This window comes from Hypanus sabinus, chromosome 5, assembly GCF_030144855.1.
Source record: "Hypanus sabinus isolate sHypSab1 chromosome 5, sHypSab1.hap1, whole genome shotgun sequence".
Classification (NCBI taxonomy): domain Eukaryota; kingdom Metazoa; phylum Chordata; class Chondrichthyes; order Myliobatiformes; family Dasyatidae; genus Hypanus; species Hypanus sabinus.
In genome coordinates, this window is record NC_082710.1 from 156,757,938 (window position 1) to 156,781,267 (window position 23,330).

General features: G+C 46.5%; 1 protein-coding gene across 1 annotated transcript in view; it reads left to right on the forward strand.

Annotated features, from left to right (window-relative positions):
- Window positions 1-23,330, forward strand: part of LOC132393801 (cell surface glycoprotein MUC18-like) — a 60,042-nt gene that overhangs the window by 34,283 nt on the left and 2,429 nt on the right. The window contains exons 8-10 of the mRNA XM_059969194.1: window positions 1,773-1,905; window positions 12,025-12,060; window positions 20,604-20,733. Of these exons, the coding sequence (XP_059825177.1) occupies window positions 1,773-1,905; window positions 12,025-12,060; window positions 20,604-20,733 (299 nt within the window). The remainder of the gene's footprint in view (window positions 1-1,772; window positions 1,906-12,024; window positions 12,061-20,603; window positions 20,734-23,330) is intronic.

Consider the following 23,330-nt stretch of genomic DNA (forward strand, 5'->3'; position numbering starts at 1 on the left):
ATACACAACCAAATCAATTAAAAACTTCACTCAGATGAAGACGAACGAACAAACTTTGTGCAAAAGACAAAAAATTACGCAAATACAAACAGGAAAAAATAAATACTAAACATTGAGAATCAGAGCTGTAGAGCACAACTCCTCTGTATCAATTGCATTTGTAAAATAACTCAAAGATTCACCGTGTAGTTTCAAGCACAAGCTACTGATTTGTTAGTTTCCCGGTCTGTCAGATACACAGCTGTGGAGTTTACTTGCATACTTCGAAACCCCGGAAACGATGTCAAAGGCATAACCAGTTGACAAGCCTGCCTGAGATTTGAGCAGATCCTTAACTCAGTAATCTCTCCTTCAGAAGCTGGTTTCTGGGGCACTTCCGATGAGGCAGATTTTCTATACATTTCTTCACACACCTTCCAAAGATTCCATGTTCTTTGTTGCCGTATACACAGATATTATTCCAATCCTGGTCTGTACGTGTTTCTTTATCTTGAAATTCATGTTGGCGCGATACAATTAGATTGAACATTTCTTTTGTTATTTAGCAGAATGTTTGTTTGTGACTTGTTGTAATGTAACTTACCACCATTTTCCACAATTTCAACCATTTGTGTGTTCTGTCGTCCCCATAGCTCGCTGTTTACATGGGATAGATCACTGGGCTGTAGAACTGTCTCACCTACACTGACCAGGTGTCAATTACCCTCCCCTGTGGCTTTTTGCTCCATGGCCCCCCATGCAAGGGTAGAACTGGGCCTGTTCTACTATTCAGTCATGGCTGTGTACCCTTGGGTTCAGCCAGCACATGTTTGTCTAGCCTCCGGCCCAGCCAAACTGAGAAACCTCGTTTGTGAGGACGCTGCGTGATGTGTTGCCCGGTTACAAACCCAACCCCACAGTACACCAGATGCAATTAAACAATTGAACTTTATAATTCTTAACCTGACTGTGGGGTTAGTAATGAGAACAAAAAGGGAAAGGGCCGGAGTTCACGGTTCCGTCTATCCGTTCCCCGTCGACCTCCTCCGAGCGTAGCTGACCCTCGGGCCCTCGCCCCAAGTCCACTCCGTCCAGCGGTGTACCAACTCTCTCCATCTCTCACCCAAAAAAGACTGTAAAATCCCTGCTCCCAAGCCCACAAGAAAGAACACCATGCCTCTCATTAGCTAACATACATTCCTAAGCCCCTGTTATTTTTAGTCATAACCCAAACATTGCTGCTACAAAAAAACCATTACATTTGCAGGGGAAACATTACATTGGCAGTGAAACCTTACAGCATGCTACAGCTGATTTGTTGTTCAACCCGATTCTTGCATCTTCTCCCCATAACCCATAACCCCTAACCCTAACCCAACCCCCAACCCCCCACCCATCAATCAAGACCATGTCAATTGTTGCCTGAAGTACAACCAATAGTCTGGTCTCCACGTCCCTGTGTGGAAATTCTACATCCTTCTGAAATGCATTGAGTACTGGTCTAGAGTCATCAAATAGTCCTCATACGGTCACCCTTTCATTGCTGAAATTATTTTCATCAACCACTCTGGACCTACTCCAGGGCCAGCAGCTTCTTTCCTTAGACTCCAAAGCTGCTCATAGCATATCTTCATGGCCAGCAGGCTCCTCCCAGAGCCTGACAGGAGAATTAACATTGATCTGGCCATGATAGTCCAATCCTGGTCCATCCCTGCCAAGAGGACGAGGTTATCCCCATGTCCTCCGTGTCTAAGTGATAGCACGTGACTCTGACTGTTGTATCTGGCTCTCAGGGGAAGTCAATCATCAACTCGAAGCAGTTCACGATCCAGTCTGTGTCCAAAAGTGACGAAGGATTCTACCAATGCACCGTCTTCGACTTCAACTTCAAGATGAAGTCAGCTGTGGAGATGATCCAAGTGACGGGTAAGATAATTCTGGTCCATCTGATCCAAGTACAGGCAAGAAGGACTCGTGTTCATAGTACATCCCACAGCTTTGGGACAACCACTGCCTGTGTGTAGAGATAATTGTGGCAAGCGTAGTCACCAACTTTATTTATTTATTTAGAGTTTCGGTGCCTTACCATTTCAAAGAGCTGCACCAGCCAGCAGCCTACCTCTTTAACACCGGACGAGTTACATTGGCCTATTCAGAATCCTGCTGAAGGGTCTCAACCCGAAACGTGGACTGTTTACTCTTTTCCATAGAAGCTGCCTGGCCTGCTGAGTTCCCCCGGCACTTTGTGTGTGCTGCTCGGATTTCCAGCTTCTGCGGATTTTCTCCTGTTTGCGATTGTGACTGTGGGAGGAAATCAGAGCACCCGGAGGAAAGCCTGGTAGTTACGTCAGAATTGAACTCCAAACTCTGACGCCACCCCCCCCCCCAGCTGTAACATCGCCCCACTAACCTTCGCATTGGCATGGTGCCCCCGCTCCAGGTGGCGTGGTTAGTGCAATGCTGTTACAGTGCCAGTGACTCGGGCTCAATTCCCGCCACTGTCTGAAAGGAGTTGGTACATTCTCCCTCTGACCTTGTGTGATTCCTCGGGATGCTCCAGTCTCATCCCACGCTCCAAAAGACCTACCGGTCAGTAGGTTAATTGGTCACAAGGGACCTGCTAATGTACCATATCTCAAAAATTAAATTAAGAACCCTTGCACAGCAGGATTCTGGAAACTGTATTAGCTTTAGTAGAGATGATCATAAACGGAAGTGGGTTCTGCTGATGTTGGAAATTCAGAGTAAGCCAGAGGAGCTCAGCAGGACAAGCAGGATCCAAAGAGAGGAACAAACCATCGGTACTTTGGGTGGAGGTCATCCACCAGGGAGGTGAGGGCTGTGCAAGTGATTGGTGGTTGGCACAAACTTGATGGACCAAAGGGTCTTGTGACACTCTCTCTGACACTGGAAAGAATCATTTAGTGAAGGGATGGAAGGAATTAGCCCCTCACTCACTCAAAGCCACCCCACTTCAGCGTCTTCAAAATGGGAGCTAAACTGTGAGAGATAGGAGGCCAACAATGATCTGCATCCACCATCATCCATAATCCCAGCATCATCCATAATCCCCAAATCACAGATAATCCCAGCATCATCCATAATCCCAACATCACAGATAATCCCTCCATCACAGATAATCCCACCTTCATCCATAATCCCAGCATCGTCCATAATCCCAACATCACAGATAATCCCACCGTTGTCCATAATCCCAACATCACAGATAATCCCAGGATTGCCCATAATCCCAATTTTGCCCATAATGGGAACCGGCATTACAGAGCTGGGTATGAGCCAGCAGGTTTATGCGTAGATGATGGATGTAACATGAACGTATGGAAGCACAAACCAATGATTGGGTACAAGAGCAAAGAGTTAATTTGTACCACAGAGGCAAAATTCAAAAGGGCAGAGAATGCAGGACAGAAGGTGCTGTATTTAAATGTGCGTAGCATTTAGAACAAGGTGGACGAACTCTTGGTGCAATTAGACATTGGTTGGTATGACGTTGCAGGCGTTACTGAGTCATGGCTGAAAGATGGCCATAGTTGGGAGGTTAATATCAAAGGATTTAGTTTGTATCAAGAGGACAGGCCTTTTCCAAGGGCTGAAATGGTTGCCACAAGAGGACACAGGTTTAAGGTGCTGGGGAGTAGGTACGGAGGAGATCTGAGGGGTAAGTTTTTTACACAGAGGGTGGTGAGTGCGGGGAATGGGCTGCCAGCAACGGTGGTGGAGCTGGATACAATAGGGTCTTTTAAGAGACTTTTGGATAGCTACATGGAGCTTAGAAAAATAGAGGACTATGTGTAAGCCTAGTAATTTCTAAGGTTGGGTCATGTTTGGTACAACTTTGTAGGCCAAAGGGCCTGTATTGTGCTGTAGGTTTTATATGTTGCTATGACAGGCAGGAAGGCATAGGTGGTGTGTGGCTCTGGTGGTAGGAGTGGAATTACATCTTTAGAAAGGGGTAACATTGGGTCAGAGAGTGTTGAACCTTTGTGAGTGGAGTTAAGAAACTACAATTATCCATTATGGGGATCATATATAGGCCTCCAAATAGTTGTCAAGATGTGCCATTGAGATTGCAAAAGGAGCTGGAAAAAGCAGGTAATAAGGGTCATGTTACAATTGTGATGCGGACTTCAATATGCAAGCCGATTGGAAAAATCAGGTTGGTGTCAGATTGCAAGCAATAGGAATTTGTGGAATGCCTATGAAATGGCTTTTCAGGGCAGCCTGTGTCTTGAGCCTACTACAGGAAAGGCTCTCCTTGATTGGATGTTGTGTAATAACTCAGATCTTCTTAGGGAGCTTAAAGTAACGGAACCCTTGGGAGACAGAGATCATAACATGACTAAATTCATACCGCACTTTGAGAGGGAGAAACATAAGTCACATGTATCCGCATCACAATGGAATAAAGGGAATTACAGATTCCTGAGAGAGCAGCTTGCCCAGGTGGATTGGAGGGGGATACTGGTGGGGATGACGGCAGAGGAGAGATGGCTGAAGTTTCTGGAAATAGTTCACAAGGTGCAGAGTGGATATATACCAGAAAAAAAAGAGTTCTCAAACAGCAGTGGGTAGGGAACCGTGGCTGACAAGAGAAGTTAAGGACTGCGTAAAAGCTAACAGCATATAAGGTAGCAAAAGTGAGTGAGAAGTTGGATGATTGTGAAATCCAACAAAAAGGCAATAAAAAAACTATAAGGGAGAAGATGAAATATACGGGCAAACTGGCCAATAATATAAAGCAGTGTAACAATGTTTTTTTCAGTTCTATAAAGAGTAAAAGGGAGGTGAAAGTTGATATTGGACCACTGGAAAATGATGCTGGTGAGGTAGCAATGAGGGAACAAAGAAATGGCAGATGAGCTTAATGGGTACTTTGCATCAGTCTTTGCTGTCCAACACGTTAGCAGGGTGCCAGAGGTCCAGGAGTGCCAGCGAGCAGGGGTGAGTGCCATCCCTATTAGAAAGGAAAAAGTGCTAGGCAAACTGAAAGGTCTTAAGGTGATTAAGGTGACCAGATGGACTACATCCCAGAGTCCTGAGAGAGGTTGCTGAAGAAATAACTGATGCGTTGGTCAATATCTTTCAAGAATCTCTTGATTATGCAATGGTCTCAAAGGACTAGAAAATTGCAATGGTCAATCCACTCTTCAAGAAGGGAGGAAGACAAAAGAATGAAAATCATAGGCCAGTTAGCCTACCCTCAAAGGTCGGGAAAGTGATGGAGTTTTCAGCATTTGTGAAGACTAATAATCCCAGCATTGCCCATAATCCTAGCATTGCCCATAATCACATCATTGCCCATAAACCCGACATTGCCCATAATCCCAGCATTGCCCATAATCCTAGCATTGCCCATAATCACATCATTGCCCATAAACCCATCATTGCCCATAATCACACCATTGCCCATTATAGTTCTATGGTTCTAATAACCCAGAGGTAACAAAAGAAGTTGATGAGGGTAGGGCAGTGGATGTAGTCTACATGGACTTTAGCAAAGCATTGGACAAGGTCCCTCATGAGAGACTCATCCAGAAAGCCATCAGGCATGGGATAAGTGGAACCTTGGCTGTTTGGATAAAAAATTGGCTTAAAGGAAGAAAGCAGAGGGTAGTTGTGGAAGGGAAGTATTCTGCCTGGAGGTCGGTGACTAGTGGAGTGCCGCAGGGATCTGTCCTGGGACCCCTGCTATTTGTAATTTTTATAAATGATCTGGATGTAGAGGCGGAAGGATGGGTGAGTAAGTTTGTGGATGACACGAAGATTGGAGGAGTTGTGGATGAAGCTGTAGGTTGTTGAAGGTTACAAGAGGATATAGGCAGGCTGCAGAGTTGGGAAGAAAAATGGCAGATGGAGTTCAATCCAGCCAAGTGTGAGGTGATGCATTTTGGAAGAACAAACCAGAAGACTGAGTACAGGATTAATGGTCAGTTACTTAAGAGTGTGGATGAACAAAGGGACCTTCGGGTTCAAATCCATACATCCCTCAAGGTCGCTGCACAGGTTGATAGGGTAGTTAAGAAGGCCTATGGAATGCTAAGCTTCATTAACAGGGGGATTGAGTTCAAGAGTAGAGAGGTCATTTTGCAACTCTACAAATCTTTGGTGAGACTGCACTTTTATTTTGTTCAATTCTGGTCACCTCATTATAGGAAGGATATGGAAGCTATGGAAGGGGTGCAGAGGAGATTTACCAGAATGTTGCCTGGTTTGGAGAACAACTCATATGAAGCAAGGTTAGCAGAGCTGGGACTTTTCTCTTTGGAACATAGAAGAATGAGAGGGGACTTGATAGAGGTCTTCAAGATTATGAGAGGCATAGATAGGGTCGATAGTCAGTACCTGTTTCCCAGGGCACCAATAGCAAACACCAGAGGGCATACAAAAAAAATTAAGGGAGCGAAGTTTAGGGGAGACATCAGGGGTAAGATTTTTACACAGTGTTGTGAGTGCCTGGAATGACTTGCCAGGGATGGTGGTAGAGGCTAAAACATTAGGGGTATTTAAGAGCCTCTTGGAAAGGCACATGGATGAAAGAAAAATGGAGGGTTATGGGGTAGTGTGGGTTTAGTACTTTTTTTAAGGATTATATGTGTCGGCACAACATGGAGGGCTGAAGGGCCTGTACTGTGCTGTAGTGTTCTATGGTTCTATGGTTTTATCACACCATTGCCCATAATCCTAGCACTGTGGATAACCTCAACTCTTTGCAAAAGTTGTTGGTGAAGAAGTTCCAACAGGCAACCACAGAAGGAGAGGCTAGAGTTCAGATGAACAAAAGCTGGGTGAAGTTTGAGAGGAATTGTGGGCAGATTAGATCTGATTGACAGAGGACAGCTCTGAAGGGGACTGCTGATCTCAGTCTGTTTGCAGGGTGGAGGATGGGGTTGGACCCTTGTTGACACATCTCGTCTTCCATCAACTTCACAGCTTTACTTTTTGTTTATTGAGGTACAGTGTGGAACGGGCCCTTCTGACCTTTGATCCGCACCAACCAACAATTTCCCAATCAAATCCTAGCATAATGACAAGACAATTCACAATGACCAATTAACCTACCAACCGGTACATCTTTGAACTGTGGGAGGAAACCTGAGCACCGGAAGGAAACGGACACAGTCACGGGAAGAACACACAGACTCCTTACAGACAGGGGCAGGATTGAACTAGGGTCACCTGTACTGGGAAGTGTTGTGCTGACTACTACACTACTACGCAGAGATCAACAAAGCTGCATCAAAACTAGATTATTTTAATATTCTCATAAAGTGTTGACATGTTGGTGAGTTTTCAATAAAAGTTGAATTGATATACAAACTTATTGAAGTGAATAGGTGATTAATGCCTCCACTAGGTCACCTGGATGATCAGTCAGAGGAGATGGAGGGTTCCGCAGGGTGCAGTCCATGTGGTCAGGCAGTACAGGTGCTGGCAAATCCAGTCTCAGGGAGTTCCAGAGCCCAGAGCCCAGACTGCTAAAGGAAAAGCTGAAGGTGCTGGGGCAAATGGATCAGGGATATATCCCTGAAGGCAGTCAGCTGATCCTGGGAGAAGAGCTAGAGATAGGGAGAGATGCAGGGGCAGGAGGAGCTTATAGAACAAGGGTGGGGGCTTAGGGATTGGTCGGGTTTACAGGGAATGGGTGGTCTATATTGGCAGGAGTTTCACAGATAGGGAGGGTGTAGGCATTGGAAGGGGTGGGTGCAATAAGATGTAGAGATTGGAGTGGGATTAGGGGCTGTGGGGAATTCATAGAGATGGTATGGGTTTAGGAAATGGATGGGTTTAGAGAAATAGGGAGGTGTGTTGAGGCTGAAGGGTTTAACAGAAATAGAGAGGGGTGCACGGATTGAAGGTACACAGCGGTTTCATGGCTGTAGGGGATTATAGAGTTGGAAGGGTTTAGGGGCTCAATGGTTTACAGAGATGGGGAAGGGTGTGGGTATTGTAAAACATTAAATAGATAGGGAGAGGTGTTGGCAATGGCAGCTAACAAAACAGAGACAGGGATGTAGGGTCTTCTCAAATATAGCAAGGGCTATTGGCTCTGGAAGGCATAATAGAAGATAGGGAGGGTGTAGGGATCTGTAAGGTTTACAGAGATAGGGAGGGTGTAGGGAGCAGTGAGGTTTACAGAGATAGGGAGGGTGTAGGGATTCGTGAGGTTTACAGAGATAGGGAGGGTGTAGGGATTCATGAGGTTTACAGAGATAGGGAGGGTGTAGGGATTGGTGAGGTTTACAGAGATAGGGAGGGTGTAGGGATCGGTGAGGTTTACAGAGATAGGGAGGGTATGGATTGTTGGGAATTACAGAGATAGGGAGGGTGTAGGGGTTGTTGGGAATTACAGAGATAGGGAGGGTGTAGGGATCGGTGAGGTTTACAAAGATAGGGAGGGTGTAGGGATCGGTGAGGTTTACAGAGATAGGGAGGGTGTAGGGATTGTTGGGAATTACAGAGATAGGGAGGGTGTAGGGATCGGTGAGGTTTACAGAGATAGGGAGGGTGTAGGGATCAGTGAGGTTTACAAAGATAGGGAGGGTGTAGGGATTGGTGAGGTTTATAGAGATAGGGAGGGTGTAGGGATTGGTGAGGTTTACAGAGATAGGGAGGGTGTAGGGATCGGAGAGGTTTACAGAGATAGGGAGGGTGTAGGGATTGGTGAGGTTTACAGAGATAGGGAGGGTGTAGGGATCGGTGAGGTTTACAGAGATAGGGAGGGTGTAGGGATCGTTGAGGTTTACAGAGATAGGGAGGGTGTAGGGATTCATGAAGTTTACAGAGATAGGGAGGGTGTAGGGATCGGTGAGGTTTACAAAGATAGGGAGGGTGCAGGGATCGGTGAGGTTTACAGAGATAGGGAGGGTGTAGGGATTGTTGGGAATTACAGAGATAGGGAGGGTGTAGGGATCGGTGAGGTTTACAGAGATAGGGAGGGTGTAGGGATTATTGGGAATTACAGCGACAGGGAGGGGTGTAGGGATTGTTGGGAATTACAGAGATAGGGAGGGGTGTAGGGATTGTTGGGAATTACAGAGATAGGAAGGGGTGTAGGGATTGTTGGGAATTACAGAGATAGGGAGGGTGTAGGGATTGTTGGGAATTACAGCGATAGGGAGGGGTGTAGGGATTGTTGGGAATTACAGCGATAGGGAGGGGTGTAGGGATTGTTGGGAATACAGAGATAGGGAGGGTGTAGGGATTGGTGAGGTTTACAGAGATAGGGAGGGTGTAGGGATTGGTGAGGTTTACAGAGAGGGAGGGTGTAGGGATCGGTGAGGTTTACAGAGATATGGAGGGTGTAGGGATTGTTGAGGTTTACAGAGATAGGGAGGGTGTAGGGATTCATGAGGTTTACAGAGATAGGGAGGGTGTAGGGATTGTTGGGAATTACAGAGATAGGGGGGGTGTAGGGATTCATGAGGTTTACAGAGATAGGGAGGGTGTAGGGATCGGTGAGGTTTACAGAGATAGGGAGGGTGTAGGGAGCAGTGAGGTTTACAGAGATAGGGAGGGTGTAGGGATCGGTGAGGTTTACAGAGATAGGGAGGGTGTAGGGATTGTTGGGAATTACAGAGATAGGGAGGGTGTAGGGATCGGTGAGGTTTACAGAGATAGGGAGGGTATAGGGGTTGTTGGGGATTACAGAGATAGGGAGGGTATAGGGGTTGTTGGGGATTACAGAGATAGGGAGGGTGTAGGGATTGGTGAGGTTTACAGAGAGGGAGGGTGTAGGGATCGGTGAGGTTTACAGAGATATGGAGGGTGTAGGGATTGTTGAGGTTTACAGAGATAGGGAGGGTGTAGGGATTCATGAGGTTTACAGAGATAGGGAGGGTGTAGGGATTGTTGGGAATTACAGAGATAGGGGGGGTGTAGGGATTCATGAGGTTTACAGAGATAGGGAGGGTGTAGGGATCGGTGAGGTTTACAGAGATAGGGAGGGTGTAGGGAGCAGTGAGGTTTACAGAGATAGGGAGGGTGTAGGGATCGGTGAGGTTTACAGAGATAGGGAGGGTGTAGGGATTGTTGGGAATTACAGAGATAGGGAGGGTGTAGGGATCGGTGAGGTTTACAGAGATAGGGAGGGTATAGGGGTTGTTGGGGATTACAGAGATAGGGAGGGTGTAGGGATTGTTGGGAATTACAGAGATAGGGAGGGTGTAGGGATCGGTGAGGTTTACAGAGATAGGGAGGGTATAGGGGTTGTTGGGGATTACAGAGATAGGGAGGGTGTAGGGATTGTTGGGAATTACAGAGATAGGGAGGGTGTAGGGATCGGTGAGGTTTACAGAGATAGGGAGGGTGTAGGGATTGTTGGGAATTACAGAGATAGGGAGGGTGTAGGGATCGGTGAGGTTTACAGAGATAGGGAGGGTGTAGGGATTGTTGGGAATTACAGCGATAGGGAGGGTGTAGGGATTGCTGGGAATTACAGAGATAGGGAGGGTGTAGGGATCAGCGAGGTTTACAGAGATAGGGAGGGTGTAGTGATTGGTGAGGTTTACAGAGATAGGGACGGTGTAGGGGTTGTTGGGAACTACAGAGATAGGGAGTGGTGTAGGGGTTGGAGGGGATTTTCCAAGGTGTCTGTTGACCACAGATTGGAAACCCCTGATTGACAGAGGTGATTAGAGTGTGGGTGTGTATGGTTTTAAAGAAATAAGAATGCGTGTAGAGAATTGAGGGGGCATTACAGACATGGAGAGGGGTGTCGAGGCTGAAGGGTGTTACAGTGATAGGGGTCAGAGTTGTTTTAGGGATAGGGAGGTTTGTTGGGGCTGTAGGTGTTGAATAGATAACGAGGTGTTAGAGGCTGGAGAGTGTTCCAGAGATCGGGAGGGGTGTAGGAGCTAGAGGGGTGTTACGGAGATCGGGAGGGGTGTAAGGGCTGGAGGATTGCCAGAGATAGAGAGGGTGGAGGGATTAGGGAGGAGTGTAGGTGTTAGTTACAGAGATTGGCAGGGGTGTAAGGGCTGGAGGATTGCCAGAGATAGAGAGGGTGAAGGGATTAGGGAGGAGTGTAAGTGTTAGAGGTGTTACAGAGATAGAGAGGGTGGAGGGATTAGGGAGGAGTGTAGGTGTTAGAGGTGTTACAGAGATAGGGAGAGGTGCAGGGACTGGAGGGGGCTACAGAGATAGGAAAGGGTATAGATCGTAGAGGTGTTACAGACACAGGAGGTATTAGGAACTGCAGGGGATTACAGAGATAGGGAGGTGTTTAGGGATTGGAGGGGATTACAGAGATAGGGAGGTGTTTAGGGATTGGAGGGGGTTACAGAGATAGGGAGGTGTTTAGGGACTGGAGGGGATTACAGAGATAGGGAGGTGTTTAGGGATTGGAGGGGATTACAGAGATAGGGAGGTGTTTAGGGACTGGAGGGGGTTACAGAGATAGGGAGGTGTTTAGGGACTGGAGGGGGTTACAGAGATAGGGAGGTGTTTAGGGACTGGAGGGGGTTACAGAGATAGGGATGGGTTTAGGGATTGGAGGGGGTTACAGAGATAGGGAGGGGTTTAGGGACTGGAGGGGGTTACAGAGATAGGGAGGGGTTTAGGGACTGGAGAGGGTTACAGAGATAAGGAGGGGTTTAGGAACTGCAGGGGTTTACAGAGGTAGGGTGGGGTTTAGGGACTGAAGGGGGTTACAGAGATAGGGAGGGGTTTAGGGATTGGAGGGGGTTACAGAGATAGGGTGGGGTTTAGGGACTGGAGGGGGTTACAGAGATAGGGTGGGGTTTAGGAACTGCAGGGGGTTACAGAGATAGGGAGGGGTTAGAGATTGGAGGGGGTTACAGAGATAGGGTGGGGTTTAGGGACTGGAGGGGGTTACAGATATAGAGTGGGGTTTAGGGGCTGAAGGGGGTCAGAGAAATATGGAGGGGTGCTCGCAGGTTACAGAGTTGGTGGTTTGGAGTCATGAAAGAATTTGAGAACCGTTCAAGCAAGACCTTGTACAAATGTACAATTAATGTACATCAATTGTGTTTGCTAATTGTTTCCTCTTTGTCTCCTTTGTTGCAGCAAAAGAGAACAACGAACTGTGGAGTGGAGAACCAGGTAAGCTTTATTGAAGAGCCACCTGCTGTCTGATTCACTGTGCTGTGGGATCCCAGGATCAGCTTTCGATGAGAATTGAGTAAAATGAACGGTCTATTGATCCAGGCATGTCTTGCAGGCTTGCTGTGGGCACAGTGTCATGGTCCAACAGTGCCCTTGAGGACTTCATTTTCCCATTGCTTAAACATGTTTATTGTTCTATATATATCGACAACCTAAGGCTCTGTTCTTAGTTATTTCACTAGATAATTCAGTACAGATACATGTAGTCTATTGTCCATGCAAAATTTGTGCAATCATTCCCTTTATTCCCATTCAAGAATTCCCATTATTCCCATTGTTCACATCCAATAATTCCTATTCCCTGTCTGTTATCCTACAAATGTTTTTTTTAATCTTTTGAGTTATTTCTCCCACTCCCATTGAAAGTGATTATTGAGTTTGCTCCCACTGCTTGTTCAAGCCATGCATCCCAAAACAAGCCAGGGAAAATATCATGGCAGAGCTCAGTCAGGACAGACTCGTCTAGTGAGGCTTTCTGAATGGAACTGGGGAATAAGAAAGGCATAACTGTGTTAATGGGGCTGCATTATAGACCACCCAACAGTCTGTGGGACTTAGAGGAACAAATTTGTAGAGGGATCGTACAACGGTGCAAGAAAGATAAAGTTGTGACAGTGGGTGATTTTAACTCTGCACACATTGACAGAGACTCCCATACTGTAAAAGGACTAGATGGGGTAGAGTTTGTCAAATGTGTTCAGAAAAGTTTCCTTAATCAGTACATAGAAGTCCCCACAAAACAATGTGCTGTACTTGATCTCCTATTAGGTAATGAGAGAAAGCAGGTAACAGAAGTTTGCGCAAGGGAATACTTTGCATCTAGTGATCAGGAAGTCATTAGTTTCAAGGTAATTATGAAAAAGGATGGGTCTGATCCTCGGGTTCAGATACTAAATTGGAGAAGGGCTAATTTTGATGGTATCAGAAAGGATCTAGCTAGTGTGGATTGGGACCGGCTTATTTCTGGCAAAATTATATATGGGAAGTGGGAGGCCATCAAAATGCAATTTTGAGAGTACAAAGCTGCTATGTGTCTGTCAGGACATAAGGCAAGGTTAACAGGTTTAGGGAACCTTGGTTTTGGAGATATTGAGGCCCTGGTTAAGTTAAAAATGGAGATGCATAGCAGGTTTAGGCAGCTAGGAACAAATGAAGAGCTTGAGGAGTATAAGAAATGCAAGCAAACACTAAAGAGGAAAATCAGAAGGTCTAAAAGAAAGCATGAGATTGCTCTAGCAGACAAGCTAAGGAGAATCCTAAGGGCTTCTGCAGATTTGTTAACAGTAAGAGGATTGTAAGGGACAAATTATAAGGTACACCCAGACCAGGTGGTGCACGCCCCAGGGTCCTGAAAGAGGTGGCTGAAGAGATTATGGAGACATTAATAATGATTTTTCAAGAATCAAAAAATTCTGGAATGGTTCCGGAAGACTGGAAAATTGCGTATGTCACTCCACTCTTCAACCAGGGAGAGAGAAAGAAGAAAAAAAACTATAGGTCAATTAGTCTGAACTCAGTGGTTGGGAAGGTGGTGGAGTCAATTATTAAGGTTGTAGTTTCAGGGTACTTGGAGGCACTTGATAAAATAGGTGGTAGTTGGCATGGTTTCCTCAAGGGAATATCTTGCCTGACAAATCTGTTTGAATTTTTTAAAGAAGTAGCAAGCAGGATAGACAAAGGAGAATTGGTGGATATGTACTTGGATTTTCAGAAGGCCTTTGGCAAGGAGCCACACATGAGGCTGCTCAACAAGCTAGGGGCCCAGGAAAAGTTCTTGCATGGATAAAGCAGTGGCTGATTGGCAGTAGACAAAGACTGGGAACAAAAGGAGGTTTTTCTGGTTGGCTGCCAATGACTGGTGGTGTTCCTCAGGGGTCTGTGTTGGGACCAATTCTCTTTACATTATATGTCAAAGATTCAGATCATGGAATTGGTTTATTTGTTGCAAAGTTTGCAAGTCATATGAAGATAGGTGGAGGGGCAATAGTTTTGAGGAAATAGAGAAGCTATAGAAGGACTTAGACATATTTGAAGAATGGCAAAGAAGTGGCAGATGGAATACAGAGTCGGGAAGTGTATGGTCATGCACTTTGGTAGAAGAAATGAGAGGGTAGATGGTTTTTTAAATGGAGAAATATAATAGAAAAACTGAGGCACAAATGGACTTGGGAGTCTTATGCAGAATTCCTGAAAAGTTAGTTTGCAGGTTGAGTCTATGGAGAGGAAGGAAAAATGCGATGTCAGCATTCATTTCAAGAGGACTAGAATAAAGTACAAGAATGTAATGTTGAGACTTTATAAAGCACTGGTGAGGCCTCACTTGGAGTATTGTGAGCAGTTTTGGGCCCCTTATCTTAGAAAGGACATTCTGAAACTGGAGAGGACTCAAAGGAGGTACACGAAAATGTTTCCAGGTTTCAACGGCTTGTCATACGAAGAGCATTTGACGGTTCTTGGCCAATTTTCAGTAGAATTCAGAAGAATGACAGGGGACCTCATTAAAACCTATCGAATGTTGAAAGGCCTTTGGAGAGTGGTTGTGGAGCCAATGTTCCCTACGGTGAAGAGTCTAAGACCAGAGGACACTGCCTCAGATTAGTGGAGTGTCCTTTTAGAATGAAGATGAGGAGGGATTACTTTAGCTAGGTCGGGCGGTGAATCTGTGGAATTCAATAGACAATAGGTGCAGAAGTAGACCATTCAGCCCTTCAAGCCTGCACCGCCATTCTGAGGTCATGGCTGATCATCTACTATCAATACCCGGTTCCTGCCTCGTCCCCATATCCCTTGATTCCCCTATCCATAAGATACCTATCTAGCTCCTTCTTGAAAGCATCCAGAGAATTGGCCTCCACTGCCTTCCGAGGTAGTGCATTCCAGACCCCCACAACTCTGTGGGAGAAGAAGTTTTTCCTTAACTCTGTCCTAAATTACCTACCACTTATTCTCAAACCATGCCTTCTGGTACTGGACTCTCCCAGCATCTGGAACATATTTCCTGCCTCTATCTTGTCCAATCCCTTAATAATCTTATATGTTGCAATCAGTTCCCCTCTCAATCTCCTTAATTCCAGCATGTACAAGCCCAGTCTCTCTAACCTCTTTGCGTAAGACAGTCCTGACATCCCAGGAATTAACCTTGTGAATCTACGCTACACTTCCTCTACAGCCAGGATCTCCTTCCTTAGCCCTGGAGACCAAAACTGTACACAATACTCCAGGTGTGGTCTCAACAGGGCCCTGTACAAATGCAAGAGGATTTCCTTGCTCTTGTACTCAATTCCCTTTGTAATAAAGGCCAACATTTCATTAGCCTTCTTCACTGCCTGCTGCACTTGCTCAGGGACTGATGAAGAAGGACTCCTAGATCTCTTTGTATTTCTCCCTTACCTGACTTTACACCATTCAGATAATAATCTGCCTTCCTGTTCTTACTCCCAAACTGGATAACCTCACACTTATTCACATTAAACGTCATCTGCCAAGTATCTGCCCACTCACCCAGCCTATCCAAGTCGCCCTGAATTCTCCTAACATCCTCATCACATGTCACACTGCCACCCAGCTTAGTATCATCAGCAAACTTGCTGATGTTATTCTCAATGCCTTCATCTAAATTGTTGATGCACATTCATTGCCAGAGGCAGATGTGGAGACCAAGTCTTTATGTATACTTAAGACAGATGTTGATAGATTTTTGAAGGCAAGAGATTGGGGCTGAGAGGGAGAATGGATCAGCCGTGATGAAATGGCAAAGCAGACTTGATTGCCCATTTGGAGTCTGCTCGTGTATCCGATGGACTGAAAATAGGTCCACTGGAAGATCAGAAGGGTACTCTATCGATGGAGCCAAAAGAGATGGGGAGGATCTTAAAATCATGTTTACTCAGGAGACGGGCGCAGAGTCTATAGAAATGCAGAAAAGCAGCAGCCAGGCTACGGACCCTGTACAGATTACTGAGGACGAGGTGCTTTCTGTCTGGAGGCGTATTAGCATGGACAAACCCCCAGGCCCTGATATGGTGTTTCCTTGGACCCTGTCACCAGCAGACCATAAAACCATAAGATATAGGAGCAGAAGTAGGCCATTCAGCCCATCAAGTCTGCTCCACCATTCAATTATGGGCTGATCCAATTCTTCCAATCATCCCCACTCCCCTGCTTTCACCCCATAACCTTTGATGTCCTAGCTAATCAAGAACCTATCTATCTCTGCCTTAAATACACCCAATGACTTGACCTCCACAGCCACTTGTGGCAACAAATTCCACAAATTTACCATCCTCTGACTCTCTGCATCTCTATTTTAAATTGACATCCTTCACTCTTGAAGTCATGCTCTATTGTCCTACACTCCATTTGCCATTTCTTATCTGTTCAGGCCTTTTAACATTCGGAATGTTTATCAGATCCCCACTCATTCACCTGAACTCCAGGGAATACAGCCCAAGAGCTCCCAGACAGTCCTCATATGGTAACCCTTTCATTCCTAGAATCATTCTTGTGAATCTTCTCTGAACTCTCTCCAACGTCAGTATATCCTTTCTAAAATAAGGAACCCAAAACGGCACACAATACTCCAAGTGGTATCCCATGAGCGCCTTATCGAGCCTCAACATCACATCCCTGCTCTTGTATTCTATACCTCTAGAAATGAATGCCAACATTGCATTTGCCTTCTTCACCACTGACTCAGCCTGGAGGTTAACCTTCAGTGTATCCTGCACAAAGACTCCCAAGTCCCTTTGTATCTCTGCATTTTGAATTCTCTCCCCGTCTAAATAATAGTCTGCCCATTTACTTCTTCCACCAAAATGCATGACCATACACTTTCTAACATTGTACTTAATTTGCCACTTCTTTGCCCATTCCCTGAACTATCTAAGTCTCTCTGCAGGTGCTGTTTCCTCAACACTACCCACTCATCCACCTATTTTTGTATCATCAGGAAATTTAGCCACAAATCCATTAATTCCATCATCCAAATCAATGGCATACATCGTAAAAAGCAGCGATCCCAACACCAACTCCTGTGGAACTCCACTGGTAACCAGCAGCCAGCCAGAATAGGATCCCTTTATTCCCCCTCTCTGTTTTCTGCCCATCAGCCAATACTTCACCCATGCTAGTAACTTACCTCTTATCTTGCTAAGCAGCCTCATGTGTGGCACCTTCTCAGAGGCCTTCTGAAGATCCAAGTACACCACATCTACTGCATCTCCTTTGTCTACTCTGCTTGTAATTTCCTCAAAAAATTGCAAAAGGTTAGTCAAGCAGGATTTTCCTTTCAGGAAACCATGCTGTCTTTGGCCTATCTCATCATGTGCCTCCAAATACTCCATAATCTCATCCCTAACTATCGAATCTAACAACTTCCCAACTACCGATGTCAGGCTAACAGGTCTATAGTTTCTTTCGCTGCCTTCCACCCTTCTTAAATAGTGGAGTAACATTTGCAATTTTCCAGTCATCCGGTACAATGCCAGAATCTATCATTTCTTGAAAGATCATTGTTAATGCCCCCACGATATCTCCAGCTGCTTCCTTCAGAACCAGAGGGTGCATTCCATCAGGTCCGGGAGATTTATCCACCCTCAGACCATTAAGCTTCCTGAGCACCTTCTCAGCTGCACATACTTCACTTCCCTGACACTCTTGAATCTCCGGTATACTGCAGATGTCTTCTTCTGTGAAAGCTGATGCAAAATACGAATTCAATTCCTCTGCCACCAATTATTGAATACCGGAGTTGGGATGTTATGTTGAAGTTGGATAAGACATTGCTGAGGCCTGATTTGGATTACTGTGTGTGATTTTGGTCACCTGCCTACAGGAAAGATGTAAATAAGATTGAAAGGGTACAGAGAAAGTTTACAAGGGTGTTGCCAAGACTGAAGGACCTGAGTTATTAGGAAAGATTGAATAGGTTGGAATTTTATTCCCTAGAACATAGAAGATTGAGGGAAGATTTGAAAGAGGTGTACAAAATTATGAGGGGTATAGATAGGGTAAATGCAACCATGCTTTTTCCACTGAGGTTGGGTGAAACTACAATCAGGCGTCATGGGTTAAGGATGAGAGATTAAATGTTAAAGGGGAACATGAGGTGACACCTCTTTACTCAGAGTCAGCATAATCAAAGACTACCCATCATGCACATTCCCTCTTCTCCCATTAGACACAAGATACCACCAGATGCTACCCTGCTGCTATATAACTCATCAATGTTTCTCTGGTGCAGTCAGATAGTCCCTTAATCTCACTGCTTCGTTGTGACTTAACCCTTAATGTTTTCCTACACTGCACTTCCTATGCAACTGGAACACTTTATTCTGCAATCTGTTACTGCTTTATCACGTACTACCTCAACACACTGATGTGATGATATCATCTGTAGGGGTGGAATGCAAGACAAGTTTTCACTGTATCTCAGTACATTTGACAATAAGAAACCATTTACCAATTGTCCATGTTTCGTTCTGAGGCACTTCATCAGCATCCTGATGAAGGATCTCAGCATGAAACATCAACTGATTATTCCTTCCATAGATGCTGCCTGACTTGCTGAGTTCCTCCAGCATCTTGTGTGTGTTGCCCTGGTTTTCCAGCATCTGCAGAGTCTCCTGTATTTGCAGTTTACCAGTTTGCCTGTATCACTTCCCTCATCCCTCCATCACATCCCTGCTATTTCAGTGGCGGTTTGTCCCTCCTTCGATCCAGGGCCAGGTTGGTGGTGAGCCAAGAATAATCATGGGAAGTCCACTGTCGGGCCAGCTGGTGTCCCCATGAAGGCACACTACTGCCATTGGAGCTGCTAAACTGAATGGAATTTTTGGAAGTGGTGGTTCTCGGCGACTACCATTCCTGGATTGTCAGCATGTTGGGGAATGGGATCTGTGATGCCCCTGTGGTCAAATGGCCCAACTCAGTGAGCCACCAGAGGCAGCAGGTGCTGGAATCCCAGTCAGCTCACAAGGTGCCGGAGGACCTCAGTGGGTCTGGCAGCATCTTTGGAGGGAAATGGACAGTCAGCGTTTTGGGTTGAGACCCTTCATCTAGACTGATGAAGATGAAGGATCTAAGCCCCAAATGCCCAGAGTATTCCCTCCACGATGTTGCCAGATCCTTTGAGTTCCTCCAGTATTTTGTGTTTTCACTAATGGGAGGTTCAAGCCAGAAGCCTTGGAATTTTATCCATCAGAGAGCATCTTTGGGAGATGAGGAAAACCCAGGGACTAATGAGGGAAAAAAGGAGCTTTCGTTTCCAAACTGCCTGTCTGTATCCAGACTATCGTGCTATAATAGTATGCTCAACATGGAAACGTAAGATCGTCAGATAAGATGAGCTTCATTTGTCACACATTCATCAAAACAGACAGTGAAATAAAGCATGTGTTTCAGATCAGATCAGCAAGGGTTGTGAGGGGGGCTGCCCACAAGTGTCACCAGAGCATGATGTCAGCAGAGCATGACCATAAATAACTCACTAAACCTAACGCTAACTGTAGGCCTTCGGAATGTGTGAAGGAAACCCACACGGTCACAGAGAGATTCCTTACAGACAGCAGCGGTAACTGAACTCCAGTCTTACAGCTCACACTGTGGTAGCATCACACCAACTGCTGTGCTACTGTGCCACCCAGGAAACACACAGCAAACTCCCACAACTGGTGGTGAGCGCTGGACAGATTCCAGCACTGTTGGCTGAGGGGTAAGCATTGGGCAGATCACTAGAGGGAACTCCTCCACTCTGTTTTAGCTGTGAAACAATGGAGCTACATCACGTTGGACATAGAACAAAGAACACTACAGCACAGTACAGACCCTTCAGCCCACAATATTGTGCTGACCCTTTAACCTCCATGATCGATCTAACCCTTTCCTCCTACATGGCTCTCCCTTTTTCTATCATCCATGTGCCTTTTAAGATCCTTTTAAATGCCCCTAATGTATCTGCCCCTACCACCACCCCTAGCAGAGTGTTTCAAACACTCACTACTCTCAGTGTTAAAAAAGTTACCTTTGATATCCCCCCCCCCCCCTTACTTTCCTCCAATCACCTGAAAATTATATCCCTTCATATTAACAACCTTTTGTCCTGGTTAAAAGTCTCCGGCTGTCCACTCTTATTGTCTTGTACACCTCTATCAAGTCATCAATGCCTTGTAGTGGGAAGGGAGTAAAGCCTTTTAGTTGGCTGGGAGATGGTCTCCAAATCTCCTCACCCCAAGGCAAGAGATCTACCTGTGGACCACATCATTGAGCAGAAGCAGGGAGGTCTGCAGTATCCCCTACTCTGCTCCCTGTTCTGTCAGGTTTCACATCGATGCAATGGCACATTAGGTGGGATGCCTTGGGGAGGGTGGAAGCTTCGGGGAGGCTCGAGGTGAGCTGAGAGAGATCTGTGAGAGCAGGGCTGTGCCTGTACTTGTTGCTGGGTACTTCAGATCTCCTGAAGTGTTTGTCAATCTTGTTTAAAGGTTTTCTGAAAACGGAAAAGAGGCAAAACAGAGTCGGGATGATTATTGGGATCATCATGGCATTCGCACTTGTAACATTCTTCCTCTCAGTCGCCTATTACTTCTGCTACTATGGAAAGAAGGAGGAAAAGTGAGCCAGCCTTTCATGTTCCCTTGAGAGTTTGCTTTTAGTACAAATATAAACTTTGTTCATTTTTGTTCCAATGTGTTTTTTCATTAAGAATTTATGCTTCTTTTTCTTATAATGATGCTCGGTGCCTGTGATGCTGCAGCAAGTTTCTCATTGTCCCTCTGCGTACATATTTGTATAAGGCGATAAACCTGACTTTGACTGTGAAGAGGTTTGGCCTTGATCAGAATGCCATTCTTTTTTTGTCTGGGGTTGGGTTTGATGTTCCTCTCTAAAGAACTCTCATGTTCTTTCATGTTTTTAGTGGCTACCTGCAGAAGACAAATCTCAGAGTTGTGTATGGGATATATACTTCAATAATAAACGAAGCTTTGAACCCTGTATCCTCTGTGTGGATTTACATGGAAATGGCTATACTACAACTGAAGAGAGGTCCTCACAAACCTCCTCCCACCCCAACCATCTCACCCTGTCAACACATCCCACTCCATTCCTTTCTCTCCAACAACCTTACCCAACTTCCTCCTAAGGACCCCAAAACTGTTTGTCTATGCAGCTTCCCACCTTCACCAAAGCGTTTATAATTCCCAAAAAGGCATTCTCCAACACTCTCTGTTACCATTCTTTGGCAAGGTCAAATAACTTTGACATTTTGAGTTGACACCCAGTGAATAATTTAAACCAAGTCACTGCTATGATAACTGAGTGAAAATTGTCATCAAAGACAACCACAACATTGAATTCACATTTTAATCTCACTCTAGCCCCACCCCAGCCTCGCTCTGTGATGAACTTCATCCTACAACCATCGACATACCTTAAAACCATCTATTGGTATGATTTGATTTCCCATTTCCCACTGCATCCTGAGGTGTAGTGTACAACCAAATGCCCCCATGCTTGAAGCAGGCATATAAGCAGAGGCCATTCCCCCTCCATGGGGACCATTAACCCTATTTCCTCAGTCAAACCCCCAGGGACCACTTCTCACCACAGAGATCACTCACTCCTTAAAGTGTCACTCATTCCCACAAGGACCACCTTTCACCCTGGAACCACTCCCTCACCTCCAGAACTTCTCCCTCACGCCACTATAATCCCTGCTCCTCCAGGACCACTCTTCCACCTCGGGAACCACTCACTCACCTCCAGGACCACTCCCCACCCCACTGTCCTCCTCGTTCCTTCAGGACCACTCCTCACCCAACTGTCCTCCTCGTTCCTCCAGAACTACTCCCAACCCCACTTGTCTCATTCCTCCAGGACCACTCCCCACCCGACTGTCCTCCTCGTTCCTTCAGGACCACTCCCTCACCCCACTGTCCTCGTTCCTTCAGAACCACTCCCCACTCCACTGTCCTCCTCATTCCTCCAGGACCACTCTCCACCCAACTGTCCTCGTTCCTTCAGGACCACTCCTCACCCAACTGTCCTCCTCGTTCCTTCAGAACTACTCCCAACCCCACTTGTCTCATTCCTCCAGGACCACTCCCCACCCGACTGTCCTCCTCGTTCCTTCAGAACCACTCCCCACCCCACTGTCCTCCTCGTTCCTTCAGGACCACTCCCCACCCCACTGTCCTCCTCGTTCCTTCAGAACCACTCCCCACCCCACTGTCCTCCTCATTCCTCCAGGACCACTCCCCACCCGACTGTCCTCCTCGTTCCTTCAGGACCACTCCCCACCCCACTGTCCTCGTTTCTTCAGGACCACTCCCTCACCCCACTGTCCTCGTTCCTTCAGAACCACTCCCCACTCCACTGTCCTCCTCATTCCTCCAGGACCACTCCCCACCCGACTGTCCTCCTCGTTCCTTCAGGACTACTCCACACCCCACTGTCCTCGTTCCTCCAGGACCACTCCACACCCCACTGTCCTCGTTCCTCCAGGACCACTCCCCACCCCACTGTCCTCGTTTCTTCAGGACCACTCCCTCACCCCACTGTCCTCGTTCCTTCAGAACCACTCCCCACTCCACTGTCCTCCTCATTCCTCCAGGACCACTCTCCACCCAACTGTCCTCGTTCCTTCAGGACCACTCCCCACCCCACTTGTCCTCATTTCTTCAGAACCACTCCCCACCCCACTGTCCTCGTTCCTTCAGAACTACTCCCCACACACTGTCCTCGTTCCTTCAGGGCCACTCCCCACCCGAGTGTCCTCATTCCTTCAGGGCCACTCCCCACCCGACTGTCCTCCTTGTTCCTTCAGGACCACTCCCCACCCAACTGTCCTCCTCTTTCCTTCAGAACCACTCCCCACTCGACTGTCCTTGTTCCTTCAGGACCACTCTCCCATGCCAGGGAGCACTCCGCACCAACGTGATCACTCAGCCAAGTATCACTCTCTCAGGGTCAACTCCCTCCCTCAGGAACCACCTTCCACCTTGGTGAACTTTCCCTCACCTCCAGGACCTCAGTCGCACTCCAGTGACCTCTCCTTTCCTGCAGGACCACTCCCCAGCTCCGGGACCACTCCTTCACCAGGATTGTCCCACATCCCTGGGTCCTCCCCTTTCCTCTGGGACCATTCCCACTCCCCAAGGACAACTCTTCCATCTCAGGAACCACTCCCTGTCCTCAGGGCCACCTCCTAC